The sequence below is a fragment of the Lagenorhynchus albirostris genome, chromosome 2 (genome assembly GCF_949774975.1).
Source record: "Lagenorhynchus albirostris chromosome 2, mLagAlb1.1, whole genome shotgun sequence".
Classification (NCBI taxonomy): Eukaryota; Metazoa; Chordata; class Mammalia; order Artiodactyla; family Delphinidae; genus Lagenorhynchus; species Lagenorhynchus albirostris.
In genome coordinates this window covers 166046333-166064478 of record NC_083096.1, presented here as the reverse complement: position 1 = coordinate 166064478, position 18146 = coordinate 166046333, and the positions used below count along the sequence as shown (strand labels likewise).

Here is an 18146-nt window from a genome sequence, read left to right as displayed (position 1 = left end):
GGTTGAGAGTCCGCCTTCCGATGCAGGGGACACTGGTTCATGCCCCGGTCCAGGAAGATCCCACATGCCGCAGAGCGGCTGGGCCCGTGAGCCATGGCTGCTGAGCCTGCACGTCCGGAGCCTGTGCTCCACAACGGGAGAGGCCAGAACAGTGAGAGGTCCGCGTATCGCAAAACAAACAAACAAAAAAATCTAGATAGCGGACTTCCCTGGTGGCAGAAGTGGTTAAGAATCTGCCTGCCAATGCAGGGGACACGGGTTCAAGCCCTGGTCCGGGAAGATCTCACATGCCACGGAGCAACTAAGCCCGTGTGCCACAACTACAGAGCCTGTGCTCTAGAGCCTGCGAGCCACAACTACTGAGCCCGCGTGCCACAACTACTGAAGCCCGTGTGCCTAGAGCCCGTGCTGTGCAACAAGAGAAGCCACTGCAATGAGAAGCCCACGCACCGCAACGAAGAGTAGCCCCCGCTCACCACAACTAGAGAAAGCCCGCGTGCAGAAACGAAGACCCAATGCAGCCAAAAATAAATAAATAAATTTATTTAAAAAAAAAAAAAAGAGCTAGATAGGGAAGTGACATTCATTCATTCATTCAACAAATATTTATCGCACATCTACAATATGCCAGGCACTGTTCTAGGTGCTGGAATGACAAGATCATATCTGGTTTTAAAATAGATCTGCCCGGCTACAGTGTGGACAATGGTTTGGGTGGGGGTGGGAGGTGTGAAAAGGCAAAAATAGATGCCTTTGTGTAACACTCTGGGACATAAACTAGACTCATATGTTGATGAATGAACATACAGAGAGAATATTCACAAGCTTAAATAAGGACGCATGTACCACAGTTATTAAGCTATGTATATAACACACCAAGGTGTAAAAATCAGAATTCATGGGGAGAATTCTGAATGGATACTGACTTGTAAAACACTTGTAAAAGTGTTTCCCGAAATCTGGCGAAAGAGATCTTACAGTTCATCACCCCACGATCCTCCACGTAGAGAGACAGAGAGGAAAACTGGCAGGCGTGTGCACCTATTAGGTGCCTGTCTGAGTCCTCATAACCCTCACTGTGGGAGCAGCATTCCATTTGACAGATGAGGAAATGTAGGCTCAGAGAGTTCTACCACAGCCCCGAGCTCACAGAGTGCAGTGGTATGGCTGAGATTTACAGCTGAGGCCGCAAGCTCCACGGGAGCGGGAACGAGTCTGTCTTCCTCATCACTATGCCAGTGCCCCAGGCTGAGGTGCCCTCAGTGTAGGTTGAATAAATGACTCTCTGACCATAAAGCTCAAGCCCCTTCTAGTACTTCTAGGCTGTTATAGAGGAAGAAAGCTAAAAGCAAGTATTTATATAAATGCTGGAACATGAGAAGCCAAGGATATAAAAGGCTCCACCGGGTGAAAGGGGCCTGGGGGAAGGCCTTCTAGAGAAGGTGGACCCAGTGTCTTGGGATGAAGCACATGGTAGATAAGAAAACTGACAAATGGAAATACGCGTTTCCCTACCCTTTGAGAATAAGCTGAGACTCAGCAGCTGCAACCAGGCAAGGAATATGACAAGGTCTGGGGCAGAGCAGCTCTTACCTGAAGGCTCCCAGGCCATGGGAGAAGATGATCAAGGGGTATCCAGAGTCCTTTGTCTTAAAGGGGCCATTCCAGCTAACAGGCAGGCGACAAGATCCTAGCAGAGACAAGGGCTATAGAATCTCCTGCTGAATGCGAAGGGCAGCCTGGGCACAGGTGTGATGAGGACATGTGGCCCTCCTCTCAGGAGAACCACCTTTTGCCCAAGCAGCCCAGGACAATCAATCACCTACTCTTTCCCCTTTTCTCCCCTAGGGAGCATAAACACAACAGAAAATGGGCAGATAAATCCAAAGGGGAGGTACTGAACAACTTACAGACTAAGTCCCTGAGATGCCAAGGCAGTGGGTAGAGTTCCTAACAGTGGGGCCTTTGGGGAAAGGGGATGATTCAATGTCATCTGACCCAGAAGAGGGAGGAGCTAGAGAGGCAACTGCAGGAGACAGTATGCTCCTTGGCAGTTAAGAATGTTTCTTTGATCTACACTATAGCTGGCACAGAGTGAAATTAATACGTGCTGGATAAATGAGTAATAGCCACCATCCATGGAACACATTCTATATCCCAAGCACTGCACTAGAGTACATGTTTTACATACGTCCTACACTATAACCCCGCAAAAGCATCAGATATTCAGACACAATTTAAGTAACTTGCCCAAGCCCCACAGTAAATGATAAAGTCTGGATTCGAATCCAAGACAGTCTAATTCTATAACCAAAGCTCTTATGTACATAATTCTCTCCACCTCTCCATACCACACTGGCTAATGGATGCCCCATTACAAAAGGGCTGGGCAAAGCAAACTGTAATATACTGTGTCTGCCTTGGGATCTCCTAGGAACATAATCAAGCAGCTGGGAGAGAATCTTACCCACAACCATGTTGAACAGCAAACCTCCCCAGCGCTTATTAAACTTCAGGTAATCAGCCAGGCCAGTGCAGTACTCATAGCGGGGAATCCACAGGGGCTGCTCTGTGGTCTCTTCTGCCTCTTGGCAGGGGTAGAAGAGTCGAAAGAAGCTCCCCTGTAAGGAAGGAAAGAGAGCAGCAGCTCAGAGCAAGAAGCCCACGCATGGCTAGATGTCCCAACAGACACATTCAGCAGGTGTTTGGGGCACCGGCAAAGCACCAAAACAGGGAAACTTTACCTTCAATTCATATACCTGAATTTTGTATTCAGAAAATCCAGAAAGAAGCGATTTTATGTTTAGCATACATGTAAGGCTTATGTCATTTCAAACAGCCAACTGTATTTTGAATTACGTCTGAGGGGTACTACAATATTCCCAATGCTTGAGATATCAAAAGATTTAAATCTGGCCCTGAGCCCAGGCCTGGAGAAGTCCCAGGAGCGAGCGATTAGCCCTCATGCTGAATGGGGTGGCATTGGTGTGTCACCCAGGACAATCCTCCAGGCTGACCCCTGGGAAGCAACAGCAGCACACTCATTTTACATGGGAGTAGGTGAGAGGTTACCAGGAAGTATGTGCCTCTCACAAGGGAGGGGGGAGTTCAAGGGCCAGCAGAGAATAACCTAGGAACCGATGGAGGGAAAGTCCCGAACCAAAGTACCAGAGGGAAATAGACGAAGGCAGGAGAGGAGAAAAAGGAGACTATCTTCCTACCCGGGTCAGGGAGTCAAAGGTCAATGGCACATGGTCCGCTGCTCTTCCTCTCATACACTCAGATTAAGATGAGATCCAAAACCTTTCCAGGATCAGGCATCTGCTCTCAAGACATCTGAGAGCTACCTTTGAAGCTAGAGGCCCCATTTCCCCTGAGCCAGAAAAAGAACCCATAATCTCTTGTCTATTGAGATGCTTCTAATTGGAAAGAGGAAGAAAAAGGTCAGGGAAAAGAGACCTAGGGGCTCTACACCCAAATCCAGACCAGCTCTAACTCAGTTTCCCCCCACCTGGAATTGCAGCATCAGACTCACTATCGATAAGTCCCGTGCAGACAGAAGCAGCGGAGACGTGCTGGAGACACTCACCTGGAGACTCTGACCCTCCATCACATCCCCACAGCCTACGAGGTGGGATCCCGTGACAGGTGGAAAGCCCACGGACTGGTTGACCCCCATTTCACCACCAGTTGAACTGAACAACGACTTGGGCCGTGGCTGAACTTGATGGCTGGAGGGTGGAACACAGAACAGCCTCTTGCTGGTTTCCTCTCAGCTTCCTGTTGCTTATTCATGTCATCTGCCACCCCTATCCACCCCTCCTTCCCGCCGGTGACTCAGTCAATCTTCCACATCATCCACTTTGCTACACTGCCTTTACTAAGGTTTAGGGGCTGCTTTTTCTGTTGTTGGTGGTGGAGAGGTAAGGAGATGGTCATGAAAAGGAAAGAGAACCTCCATACGCTTCAAAACCCACTAACAAGTGTTTATCTGATTATGTGCCCAGCACAGCAGTTACTGCTGCATGGACTATAACACAGACCTTGTCCTCATGAAGCTAAGAATAACAATTACTACCATCAATTATTTACTCTGTGTCAGCACTGAACTAAGCTTTTTACATACATTGTGTCATTTCATTCTCTCAATAACTGAGGGTTAGACCCTGTTTTACAGATGAGGAAACTAAGGCATGAAGAGGTTGAATAACTTCCCCAAGTCACACTGCTTCTAGGTGGCAAACTCGGGTCTGTCTAATCCAGACCTGAGCTCCTAACCCTCACTGATCCTGTTCCTGGGGAGACTCAGTTATATACATATAAAATCACTGACCGAAACTATTAACTATAAAAGCACTTATGCTGGGCCTTGAAATATAAGGAAGATTTTAGAGGCAGGGGAGAAGGAAAGCATTTCTAGAAAGGACATAATGACAGAGCAGAAAGGGATAGAGATACAGAAGAGTATAATGTGGGCAGAAAATCAAACAGGAGCCTTCAACATGGCAGGTGTGCATGCTCTGACTAGAAAACATTCCTGTAACTTGGCTGCTTCTTAAATTGGGGTTAATGCCACTGCTCTCCGTCCCTCTTCAATCACATCATCACAGCAGCATCACGCTTACTCTGTGCCAGGAACTACACCAAGTGCTTTACATACATATATTATTTAATTAAATCCTTACAACAATCCTCTGGGATATGTATTGTTATTCCATCTTACAGATAAGGAAACTGATGCTTAATAAAGTTAGGTAATTTACCCAAGAACATATAGCTAGCAAAGCCAGAATTTGATCACGGGCAGTGTGGCTGTGACAGTGGAGAATGTGATCAAACTTCTTGATATCCACTCTATCCTGCCCTCCTACACAGAAGCCTACACAGAAGTGATTTGGGTGGGGCTGATACCTCACTAACTTCTAGAGTTGGGCCAATCATCCCTTGGCATCCCCATCAGTATCCGGATGAAGAGTGGGCTCATGACATAAGTTGGTCCAACCAGAGTAAAGCCCAGGACTTTGGTTTGATGGTTGAGGGTGGAAAAGTTCTTTCTTGTTTTGAGCTAGAGTGATGTGCGGATATGAAGCCTTGAACTGTTGCAGCCACTCTGCTACCTTGTGGATGAAGCTACTTGTGGAGGATGGCAGAGCTGAGAGAATCATAAAGAAATACAGTCATATTTGTGAAGACTGTAAGAATCTCTGGATTAGATTGTACCTGAAACCTGACCCAGTCCTAGACCTTCTAGTTACAAGAGCCAATAAATCCCCTTTTTTATTTAAACCAACTGGGTTTAGATTCTGTTGCTTGAACCAAAAGCACCTAAACAGATACACTGAGTCCTGAGCCACATTTTCAGTCATTACATTATTCTGCTTTCTTTAAGATGCTCTGGGATGGATCAGAAAGTTCAGGTCAAAGCATGCCTGGGCAAGAAGAGAACTTAGAGATCATTTCTCCTCACAGTCATCCTCTGCACCACCACCCCCCTCAGCCCAGTACATAAATGAGCTTTACTGATGAAGAAATCAAGGTTAAGAGGTTATGAGAGCTGCTCAAGAGGTTAAGTGAGCTGCTCAAGGTCACCAGAACTATTATAACACATAGATCTCCTCACTGCCAACTTCCAATTGTCTGATCTAATGGAAAACCATTAGACAAGCAATAATACTAATGTCATTCTATTTAACTTTGGAAGATAATAAGTGACATTCTTTCTACTACAGACTTCTTCATTTTGTTTCTCTGAAGCAAATTTAAAAATAAACGTAATTCATTTTAAAAAGAAGCTAAGCCCCTGAGGCAGTCAGTGGACTATTCAGCCAAAAGGAAGCTGAACGTGTGCTGCTTAGTCTCAGACCCTGACCTTTTCCCCTTGAAGGCAAATGTACAGAGAACCCACGGCGGGTTGGGAGGGGGCACAGGACACGACACCCACGTGACAATGAAGCAGCGGCAAGTTCTCACTGCCATAAAAGTGGGTCAGACAAAATACTGTGGGAGTTCCAAGAAGAAAGAGAGCTCCTTTAGCTTGGAAGTGGAGGGCAGGGGAAGATGGGAAGATTGACTTTCGAGTAGAAGAATGTGTGAGCAAAGGCACAGAGGTGAGAAAGCACACTTGAGAAACCTCGAGAAGTTTGTGATGGATGCAAGGTGAGAAAGGACGATGTGACCAGATTTGGAGGGTAGCAGTCCCTCAAGTGCTAGGCTAAGGAGTTGGAATCTACTCTGGAAATGAGGTCGTGGACATGGGAGATATAAAGTCTGAAAGACCCAAGTTTGAGGCCCAGCTCCTTCGCTGCCTAGCATTCTTACCTTGGGCAAGTTACCTGATCACTCTAAGCCTGATTCCCCATCTGTACAATGGGAATGCTACCCATCCTCATAAGGTTGCTATGGAGATAAAATGAAATAATGCATTTAAAGCACCTAGTGTAGTACCTGGCTCTTAGGAAGTATCCAGGAAATATTTGTTGATTGTGTGAAAAGTAGAAACAACAGGATCTGGCAACTAAGTGGATCTGGGGAGTTATGGGAGAGGGAAGAGCCAAAGATGAGTCAGGTTTCAACACTGCGTGACCAGAATGATAGTAGCTTCTTACAGGAAGAGATGTTGGTCTTAATCAGAACAGAGAACATTACATGAGATAGGAATCAGGATGAGAGCACTTGAGAACAGAAGGGAAGCACAACTCTCTGGCAGTCCTGGAAAGTTTCTGGGAAGGTCATCAACTAAATTAAACTTGGAAATAAATAAAAACTAAAGAAGCTAATTGGCCAGAGTGAGGCTAACATGAAAATGAATCTGCATTCCCTGGGCTCATACTGACTGATCCACAAGTAGAATGGGAAGATGGGAAAATCCAATCTGACTGGCAAATTTTGCCTAAGAAACATCCACACCGAGCATCCAGAGTTATTTCTAATAAATGCCATGGAATTCGCCAAGGAAATCAGCCCAGGTGTCTCTACCTTCTTTGGCTCACCTTATTTAAACAATTTGCGGTGGTGCCTGCCTAAAGGCCTCTCTACCCATCCAAACCTGTCCCAACCATCAAAGCCCAGTGAAATCTCTGGTCCTCTGTGAAGCTTTCCAAGTCCTTCCAACCTTCCCTCCTCTCCACTCTGAGTACTGTCTGCCTCCCTCACCTGATAACCGATCACAGGCTGCCTCAGGACAGCTCTTGAATTAGTACGTATTCTAGCAGTTTTCAATCAGTAACTTGCCTCCAATAAGTGGTCCACGTAGAATCTAGATCAGAAGTTCCTGAAACTATTATCACAATCAACTGGAAAACTTTTCAAAAATACAGGTTTTAGGGCCCCCATTGCCAGAGGTCAATTAGCTTATAAAGCTTCCCAAGCTTTCTGATCCCCAAGGTTCAAGAACCTCTGGTGCAGATGGTACCCAGGATTTTTCTTTTATTCAGACGTGTGCATGCAGCAAGTATTTACTGAGTGTATATGGTATTCCAGCCCACCATTTTCATATTAATGAAATGATAATGACTGTGATACCACTTGGTTTAATCCCCATGGCCACCTAGAAGCATGTTCCTGCCAGTTACTAGGCTTAATGCAGTGCCCTGCATATAACTGGTCTCAACAGTCAGTTTATCCAATGAATGCTACTTAATTTTTTACACATGTATGCCTTATCTCTTCAGATATACTACAGAGGTAGACTGTGTTTTACATTTCTTTGGAGTCCAAACCATCTATCCTCATGCTTTCTCCACATAGTAGGAACCCCAAAAATGCTTGCTTTATTTGGCTTTGATTTAAACCCTCTCAATTCTTTAATCTCTGTCTTTTTGATCTAAAAATTAGGCTATATGGTATAGTGGGGGAAAAAAAGGCTTTGGTGACAGTCTGAACTCCACCTCCATCACTTAACTGGCTGTGTGACCTTGAGCAAGGGCCTTCAATTCTAAGCCTCTGATAACTTCTCCACGTGGTAGAAATAATAAATCACGCATGAAGCTGCTGCTGAGGATTAAATGAATGTATGTAAAGCACCTGACATATAGAAGGTACTATAACCATAACAAACTACATGACCTCTCTCAGCCTAAGTTCCCTATAAGTAAAATAAGGACATTTCATAAGTGAAAATTAATAAGAAAAGTGATATTGCCTAGGGCCTGGTACATTTTAAGTGCTCATAAAATGCTAGGAATTAATTAACAATGCTATGTCTCTCTTTCCTCATACCCAGGTAAGCTTTTTTTTTTTCCGGGATTTTTGTGGTTTTCTGGATTAAACCCTTTGACAAAATGGTTTCTTTCCTCCTGGCCTTTTCGAGTCTGAGACACCCCTCCCAAAACCAGCGTCTACTAAACAGGCCCAGAAGAGCCCAGAGGGAACGGATAGGGCTTACACTGCAGCTGTCCATCTCCTGCTGGGGCCCCGTTTCCAGTGTTCAGGGACCACCCTTCGGCCAGCTGTGTGGACTTTTCATCACTGGCTATTTCAGGACAGAGTCCAAGACAAGCACTTCTCTGGGGCTTCCTTCCAGACAAAGCTCTCTGGAGTCTTAGAGCTCATTAGTCTGTGGTCTCTGGGGAAGTGAGGAACTAACACCCTGCTCTCAGAGAATGGAGACACCAAGTGCTCAGGGGCAGGTTTGAGCAACAAGGGGACAGAGCTATAAAAGGAGCCAAGATAAGAGTTTTTCAGAGCATTAATAATTATAGTAAAAATAATCTCTCGCTTGTGGAGGCTTTACAGTTTATAAAACACTTTCACACGTATTAGCTTACTGGCTCCACAACACTGCCTCAAGCTAAGACGGAGAGAGCAACTGTCATCTCCATTTCGTATTATGGGTTGACTTCCAGTCCTGGGCACTTCCGTGGATTGTGAAAGAAGGAATGGCGACCCTTCTTTCACTAGTATGAAAACCAGGAAACTGAGGGTAAGAGTAAAGCACATAAAAAGTGTGGAGCACAAAGAAGGCCACGTTTCAGAGAGGTGATGCCGTGGGCTCGGGGTGGGGCTGTGGGCTCCGAACGAGAGAGCTCACCGTGGGATTCCAGGGGCGCCGGGAGTGAAAGAGCAAGATGATAGTGGGAGAATAAAGGGTGAGGGCGGATATTGGAGGTGTTTCAGTAGGAAACAGAAAAGATAAAGGACTAATGTGGATTAGCCTGGGATTAAGACGAGAAAGCCCCCCAAACCGACCTGGAATGTGAGCAAGTCTTTAGACCCCTCAGTCCAGAATAGAAGCTTTCTCCAATCAAACTTACCCAGTCAAGTGGACCTCTCAGAAGCAACCCAAAAGGTCAACTCGACGGAAACGAGAAACTGCCCAGGAGCCAGTGGCCCTTTGGTAGTTGTAGTTTCTAGAACTCGAAATTAGCGCTTAAAACCATTTCCCGCCTCTCTGTCCGGAACTATAACTTCCGAGGTGCACCGCGCAAGATTGCACATTACGACCCGCCCCCCAGGACTACGATTCCCAGAGGTCTACACGGCCCCTCGTCTTGGTGTGAAACCGCCCAAGGGCCGGAATGCGGTGTGATTCCTCCCCCTGGTGGTCGAGGAGCCGCCACCACGATTACAAAGCCCGAGCGGAGGGTTACTGCTTATAGTCCCGGTTAGTAACCCTCCGCCTCACCGTTCCTCAAATAATTCCTGGGCGTGCCTGGAGATAACCTGGGCTTTGCTTTATTCTCAGGGCCGTGAGGAGAAGGTCTGAGCTTGTTTGTTTGTTTTTTTTGTTTTGGGGTTTTGTTTTTTTTTTTTTTGCGGTACGCGGGCCTCTCACTGTTGTGGCCTCTCCCGTTGCGGAGCAGAGGCTCCGGCCGCGCAGGCTCAGCGGCCATGGCTCACGGGCCCAGCCGCTCCGCAGCATGTGGGATCTTCCCGGACCAGGGCACGAACCCGTGTTCCCTGCATCAGCAGGCGGACTCTCAACCACTGCGGCAGCAGGGAAGCCCGTGAGCTTGTTTTGTGTTCTCCACATTGTGCTTCCAGTGAGAGTATAAGACTGATCATTCAAATTAAGGGCGCATTTCCCACCAACCTTACCTGTTCACACTTGTGGTATTCCATTGTCCTTCTTCAGAAACTCATGGCCAAGAACTGAGAGGAACCTGAGAGATTCCTCCCCGCCCCTCCGGCCCCAGCCGCTCCATCCATCCTCACTTTGCTGACACTATGCTGATTCTTAGGGACACACTGGTGTGTTCTTAGAAACACACAAGTTACTGTCGCTAACCTTGAAAGAATTCACAATCCAGCGGAGGATTCCGACAAATGAAGAATTACACGGTGATACGAGCTCTAATGGGGAAGACGCGAGGGGTTATAGGAGCCCTCTTGAAAGGCAGCACCTGCCCAGGCTTAGGAGAAATGGGATGGTGTCTTCAAGGCTTCTTGGAGATCTTAGAGAAATGTTAAAATTGAGAACTGAAGGAATAGGACTTAGCCAGGAGTACGGGGAGTATGAAGAATGTTTTACACTCTGGCTGGAGCACAGAGTGTGAGGGATGGGATAGAGAGGCACACCTGAGGAGGGAGGCAGGACCACATCCTCAGGAGTCTTGTAAACTTCCATAAGAAAACTGGATCATCCTGGCAGCTCAAAAACTTTCAAAAGGGCTTCCCTGGTGGCACAGTGGTTGAGAGTCCACCTGCCGATGCAGGGGACACGGGTTCGTGCCCCGGTCCGGGAAGATCCCACATGCCGCGGAGCGGCTGGGCCCGTGAGCCATGGCCGCTGAGCCTGCGCGTCCGGAGCCTGTGCTCCGCAAACGGGAGAGGCCACAACAGTGAGAGGCCCGCGTACCGCAAAAAAAAAAAAAAAAAAAAAAAAAAAACTTTCAAAGGCTTCCTACTACCTGCTGAATAAGGTCCCAACTTCTCAGCTTGGCATTCAAGGTCCTCCCCAAACTGCAACCCCCACCCATCACCAAGACGTGCTCTGAAGTGTTGCTCCTGGCGTTCTCTGACAGGAATCGCCTTTCTTCGGCCCTGCCGCGCCCCCAGCTACGGTCACCTCCTCACCAGTCTCAAGATGTAGCAGGTTCTCATTGTTACCTCCACACTTTTTTTTTTTTTTTTTGCGGTACACGGCGTTGCACTGCCGTGGCCTCTCCCGTTGCGGAGCACAGGCTCCGGACGCGCAGGCTCAGTGGTCACAGCTCACAGGCCCAGCCGCTCCGCGACATGTGGGATCCTCCCGGACCGGGGCACAAACCTGTATCCCCTGCATCGGCAGGCGGACTCTCAAAAACTGCGCCACCAGGGAAGCCCATGCTTCAGGCTTCTTTAGACTCTCCTCTCCTCCTGACACTGTCACCACCACCATCCTTCCAGGAACCAAGATAAAGTCATCAGGAGAGAGTGATGGCAGCACCGCGTGTGGTAATCAAGCCCCAAATTTAATTAAAGCTGTGGTTGGTGGTGGTGACGGCAGAACATAAAAAGCTTACTGCAGATCAGAGATGGTTCTCTGGCTTATTAATCACTGCTCTGCAACTGGCCCAGATTACCCAGGACTAACTAGAGTCCCTGGTCCTGAGAGGGACAGCTGGAGTTTGTTTCTCTGTCTCCTACTCCCAGACTAGGCCATACTGGGGACGTTTGCTGGCCAGCTAAGTTTTAAACTTCCCAGGTACAGGGATGTCACAGCCTCCTTTACCTCCTTTGTCACTGTTAGGAAGATCTACCTTGGGCCCAGACTCCTGTTGCAAAATAAAATACTTGAGTTCAATTGCATTCCATTCCAATCTAGTCTTTTGGGGGATAAACAACCCAAACGCTTTAAGTTTTCAGCAAGTGGTTGATTTTCCAGGCTTTCATTATAGATCCCATCCTCCAACAGTTCAAGGATCTCTTCTGGTTGGCTACCATCCCACTCCAGCCTTTACCTTGTTGCTAAGTTACTTTAAGTTGGCATATGAGTGACCAGCTTTGGATTTCCTTTTCTCCCCACTACATGCTGAAGTTGGTGGACGACACTTTTTAAAATCAAACTATAATATGCATACAACAAAGTGTGTGAAGTGCACTAATACTAACTGTCCAGCTCAACCTTTTAAAAAAGAAAACATTTGATATAGCCATCACCTAGTTTGAAATGTAGAACATTTCCAATGCTCCCTGTCTCATGCCTCTTCTCTGTTTTCAATCACTCACCCCCCCCAGAGGGAGCCACTGTTTTTTGTTTCCTATCATCTCATTGGGACCCAGTTGGAGTCTGGGTGAATCCTCTTTTAACATCCTGTTAGCAGGTAGAGTGTATATGCTTAATAAAAATCAAGAACAATAACTGTCCTACTCTATTATTGTTACTATAATAACAGTAATAAGCACTAGAAATCAAGCAGTGAATAGAGAGATTAATTCCCTACCCACATGGTGCTTTCATTCTATTGAGGGGAGACAGATAATAAGCGAGCATATAACCAAGATAATTGCATACCATTAAGTGCTCTAAAGGAAATAAGATGCTTTGATGGAGAATAAAAGGAGTGAGCTACTCTCAGTAGGATGGCCAGGGAAGGATTCTCTGAGGAGCTGGCATCTGAGCTGAGCCCAACCTACCACTGAGCTCAGCTGCCCTAATACCTCCCATTTCTTGATTATCTACTATGTATCAGACATGTCATTAGCAACTTCCAAATCCTTTACCTCATTTAGTCCTCCTGGGAAGTATGTCATATTCTCTCTATTTTTCAGACAAGAAAACAGAGGCTCAAAGAGGTAGTAGCAGTTAATGTGGATACCAGCCTCATAGCCCCTCATCCCTTCTCTGAGCCCCCGTGTGTGGTGGTTTCCAGCAGCTGAGAGCCTCTGCACTCAAAGTCCCACTTGTGTCTGCTTCCTTGCCCGAAGGCTGTCTTAGGCATCTATGAACCAGGAAGGGAGAGGCATGTGCTACCCACCCCAAGGGCAACCTTCGGCCATGATGGAAGCTGATGACTCCTCATCCTTAGATAGGATGATTCTGAGGTGCATTTCACACTGTCTCTTGAGTTTCCATGGGGAGCTGAGCCCAGGGGCTCACAGCACTAAGCTGCACATTAGTGCTCCCCTCCCTGTGTCTTCTCCATGCTCTAACTTCTGCTTCTTGAAATCACCTCCCAAATAGACTACGAGCACCCAAGTCTCAGGGTCTGCTTTTGGGGGAACTCAAGCCACCCCCTTGCTCCAAGCACAGAAAAGTGCTTGGGGACATAACATTCTCGAACTGTGCCACGCCCTGTCACCCTCTATGCCTTTGCAAGTGCTGTCTCCTCTGCCGAAACATGTGTTGAATCCGTTGTGGTCCATCCAATGTCCATGACACTCCATCCCTGCCACCCTCCACCTGATGAACTCCAGCTGCTAGTGTCCAGCACTGGTAAGAATCATGTTTGTGCCAAGTGCTTGGCAAACCCTATCTCGTTCAGTTGACACAGAGATTCTGAGACATCGGTAGTACCATTCCTGATTTGCAGGTCAGGAAACAGATTCACAGAGGCCAGGAGACCTACCCAGGTTTTATAGTTAAAGACTGGCAAAGCCAGGACAAAGGGAATTCCATGGAGGTCAAGTGGTTAGGACTCCGTGCTTCCACTGCAGGGGGCACAGGTTTGATCCCTGGCTGGGGAGCTAGGATCCCACAAGCCATGCAGCATAGCCGAAAAATTAATAAACAAAAATTTAAAATCCAGGACCAAAATGCAGATCTACATATTCTACTGCCTTAGCCCTTGGCTGGAGAGAAAGGATAGGAATCGGGGTCTCTAGAGTTGTTCCAGCATTTCCCCTCTCAGAGAGGGGCCTAAATAAACAGCTGAGGGATGCCACCCCACCCCGACCCCGAGGTAGTCACCAGAGCCTCAGCTGGGAGGAGCAGAGACTATGGAGCCCAGAGGAAGGAGGCCAGGTTGAGGGGGCTTCCTACAAACAAAGAGGCTGGACATTCTGCCCCCCCGCCCCTGGGAGGGGAAAACTGGTGAAGGCATTACTCTTTCTATTTTCTGGCTCCTTCCATGGCTTTGGGAGTTTACTTGGCCTTGGCAATGGCCAGCTTCTCAGAATCTCTCATCAAAAATGATTCTCGGAGGCTAGGCCAGTTCTGGGACACCAAGAAGCCAAGGGAGGCCTGAATTCCCACTCTTAATCTTCTCTTCCAGGCCCTCAGTCTCGTTATCAACAAGCCCATCAAATGCCTGGTAAAGGCCCACCAGCCTGCAGAACACAAGCTGGCTAGGTGGGTACCAAGTTCTCAAGGGAGGTTGGGGAAAATGGGGGTGTGGTGGGGTGGAACCCTTATCAACAATGCCATGTCATTCCCTGCTTAAAATCCTCCTCGGACTGCTGTCAGGCTCCACAACAAAAGCTGCAGTCCTTCCAGAAGTGCAGAAGACCTTCAAGGTCTGGACCAACTTCCTTCAGCCTGTCAGATTCACTCCTCCTTCTCATCCAAAGTGACAAGCTCGTCCCTAGACAGCCATGCACTCAGCCACCTTCATGCACTCCATGCATTTGTTTGTGCTTTTTCCATTTTGCTTGTGCTGCATCTTCCTGGTCTGCTCTCTGTCTAATCTTTCAAACCCAGCAGAGATGTCACTTTCTTTGGGAAATCCTTCCTGGCTGAATCCCCCTGTGCTTCCCTAACACTCACTGGCGTCCCAGTAACAGCACACATAACAATGTGTGCAGTGAAGTGACCTGTGTGCCTGTCTCCTCTGAACAGGACCATGGCTCCTTGAGGGCATGGATGCCATCTTATTCATCACTGTGGGCCTAGCACAGCATCTGCCACAGTGGGTGTTGGTTAAAAGAATGAGCGAATAAGAGGCACCCAGAGCGGAGGCTGCAAACATGAATGCCTTCAGGGTCCAAGCAAGTCAGGTAAATTGGTGTAAGACAGTAGGGAGCAGGAGGGACTGTGGCAAACTTGACAGTGATTGGCTTGCCCAAAGGAATTCAAATTTGATTAAAGAACACAGGTGGGTAAAACCTGGCCTCTATTCAAAACAATAGTAATAATAATAGTTATTGTAAACTTACTCTGCAGCAGGAGATAAGGTGCAGTGGTTCAGAGTATAGGCTCTGGAAATGGGCTGCTGGATCTGAATCCCAGCTCTCCTGCCTGTTAGCTGTGAGACTTTGGTCATGTCCCTGAACTCTCTGAGCCTCAGTTTCCTCACTTGCAAAATGGAAATAATAATAATACCTACCTTATAGGGTTGTTGTGAGGATTCAAAGAGTGACTACATGAAAAGGACATAAAATGGTGCCTGGCACATAGAAAACACCCAAGAAGTGCTAGCTATCACTCTTCCCTGATGGTGAGTGCTCAGAGAAGGCCTCCCTGAGGAGGTGACATGTAAACTGAGCCCTGCATGTCAATAAGGAGCCACCCATGATGAGCTCTGAGAGAAGAACGTTCCAGGCAGAGGGGACAGCCAGGTGAAAGGTCCTAAGGGGGAAATGGCTTTGCTGGGTCTGGAGCACAGTGTCTGGGGAGGGGGGCAGGAGACAGTGTCTTGAGGGCAGGCAGGGCCCAGATCTTGGAGGGCCTTCTAAGCTGTGGAAAGAAGCCTGGATTTTGTTCTTGTGTGATGGAAGCCACTGGGGGAGTTTGTTTCAAAATATAGGTTTTATTATTATTTAGGTACAGTGAGGCCAACAGACCAGGAGACAACTGCCATTGAAAAGACAGTTCATTATACTCACAGAACCCAAGAGGAGGAGGCACACCATGCCACTGGGGCAGGGCGGGGCGGGGGGGGGGGGGCACATGGGGAAGCACCAGGGTTGGTCAGGAGGCAGCGGGAGGGAGGGGAAAACACAGGCAAGGGTCTTGATTGTGGTTTCCATGGGAGGAGTGTGTGAGGCCGCAAGCAGTCTTAGAATTGGCTGGATTAATAATTTCAGTGGGCTCTGGGCATGAGGCTGTCTCCAGTTGCCTGGTACCTGACCCTGTGATGCATAAATCAGGGGAGTAGTGGCCCTGAGTGTGAGAGCCCAGTAGAGGAGGTGACGGGGTATAGGCTCTGGATTGGGTAGTTTGCATTTGAAAGGCAAGCTCAAGGGTGAGTTTTTACTATCTATAGGAATTGGCTACCCTGGGAGGGGCAGTCCCTCCAGGGTCAGCAAGGCCCTGGTGCGAAACATCAAAACACAGAAACTAAAAAGACATGGCTAATACACAGTTACAGCCAAGGGGAGATGGGGTTTACATTTTAACAGGTCCTCTGGCTGCTGTGAGGAGACAGTGTTTTAGTGAGACAAGAGGAAAGCAGAGACCAGAGGCCGATGCAATGACCCAGGTGCAAAAGGATGGTGGCCTGGACTTTGGAGGGTGCAGGGGAGTGGGAGCCCGCTAACATCAGGGTCTGTATGGAGGCGGGGCTGCAGGACCTGATAGACATCCAATGAGGATGCCTTTAGGTTACAAGAGGCAATCGTAGCCCATCCTGATTTTATTTCTGGGGTTCACGCCTGTGTTTCCTTCCCCAGTTATGAACTGTACTATCTCACTCTTTTGATGTTAATGGCACAGTAAAGGGATTCTAGGAGATACTTCTGGATTAGAGATTGAAACAAAGTGTCCAACATAGTGCCTGGCACATAGTAAGTTCTCAACAAATTGATAGCCTTTTCTTCCTTGAGGGAAAGCAGAAAGCCCAGCAGATCTGATGTCAAACAGACTGCAGTTTGGTCCCAGCTCTATCACTCACTAGCTGGGTGGCCCTAGACAACTGATTTCACCTCTGCATCCCCCTTCCCTAGTCTGGAAGCAGAGATAAGAGTCCCTCGATTTTCTGGTGCTTGTAAGAATTAAATGAGGTGATGTATGTCAGGGGCTCCATCAATTACAGCAATAATTATCACATATTATGGAATGCCAGTCTAAGCCAGGCTCCCGAGGTGGGGCCCAGACTCCAGAAAAATGGGTCTGAGGCCCCTTCAACGCCTCCTCGGGGCCCACCTCTGGGCCTGATCCCTGCCCCCAGCTCCCACCCCTCTGCTGAGCATCTCCTCAAAGAGCCAGCTGAAAGCTGTTCACTCCGCCAAGCAGCATCCCTGGGGAGGAAGGAGAAGACAAATAAATCTTCCTGCCTTGGCTTTGGAAAGCAGGCTGTCAATTACCTGGGGTTCCAAGCAGCCTGCCTGCTAGGTAAACATTTGCCAGGCTGGCCCCAATGATTAACCACTTGGCACCCAGGGCTGAGGTGGACGTGTCCAGGTATGGGCAGCTCTGGGAGGCTCCAGAAACCGGGGGAGACTGGGCATGGCTTCTGGAGCCTTCAGAGAGGGTCTAATTCAGGTGAAATATTCAGAAGGATGGCACAGGATGACTTCAGAACTAGGGTTAGAAATCGACTTTACTTGGCCTGTCCAAATCTGCTGTCCCCTAGCCCCTACCCTGAACCCTTGGCCCAGGAATACAGGCCCCAAAGGAACAGCCAGAGCTCAGAGCTCAGCCTGTGGTTTCCAGCAGGTGTCCTGTTTGTGAGGGGCTGGACCAGAGATGCCTGCTCACCTCAGTCTCCTCTGACTTTCTCCGGATAACAGAAACCCACCCTGCGGGGAGCAGAGGCCTGCTTCCCAGGGGAGGGGAGACCAGACCCTGGGCCAGGTCTAGGTGTGGCTGGTTAGAAGATAGCCTAGGGGTGGCTATAATTATTCACATGTGTGCATACCTGTAGAGTTTGCCAAGCACTTTCCCACCTGTTGTCTCATTCAAGGAGCTCCACAATAAACCTGTGAAGCAGGAAACAGCGTGCGCCTCCAACCTGTGATGCATTGGTTCAAATCCAGGTTCTGTTACTCCCTGGCTGTGAAGGCTTGGAGCAATCACTTCACCTCTCTGAACCTCATTAACCTCACAGGGGGTGAATAGCTGCCCTGGCAGTTTTGCTGTGAGGCTTAAATGAAATCATGGATATAAAGAGCTCAACAGGGACTTCCCTGGTGGCACAGTGGTTAAGAATCCACCTGCCAACGCAGGAGACACGGGTTCGATCCCTGGTCCGGGAAGATCTCACATGCCTCAGAGCAACTAAACCCGTGTGCCACAACTACTGAGCCCATGCGCCACAACTACTGAAGCTCGCGCACCTAGAGCCCATGCTCTGCAACAAGAGAAGCTACTGCAATGAGAAGCCTGCGCACCACAAGGAAGAGTAGCCCCC

The 18146-nt window shown here is 48.2% G+C and overlaps 1 protein-coding gene across 2 annotated transcripts in view; it reads right to left on the bottom strand.

Moving 5' to 3' along the window:
* PAFAH2 (platelet activating factor acetylhydrolase 2) overlaps positions 1–9259 on the bottom strand; it is a 32004-nt gene extending 22745 nt beyond the window's left edge. For both annotated transcript variants that reach the window (XM_060140996.1, XM_060140997.1), the window contains exons 1-4: positions 9252–9259; positions 3590–3731; positions 2468–2621; positions 1594–1690 (exon numbers count right to left, since the gene is read on the bottom strand). In XM_060140996.1, the coding sequence (XP_059996979.1) occupies positions 1594–1690; positions 2468–2621; positions 3590–3679 (341 nt within the window). In that variant the 5' untranslated portion in view covers positions 3680–3731; positions 9252–9259. The remainder of the gene's footprint in view (positions 1–1593; positions 1691–2467; positions 2622–3589; positions 3732–9251) is intronic.
* Between the last annotated feature and the right edge of the window lie 8887 nt (positions 9260–18146).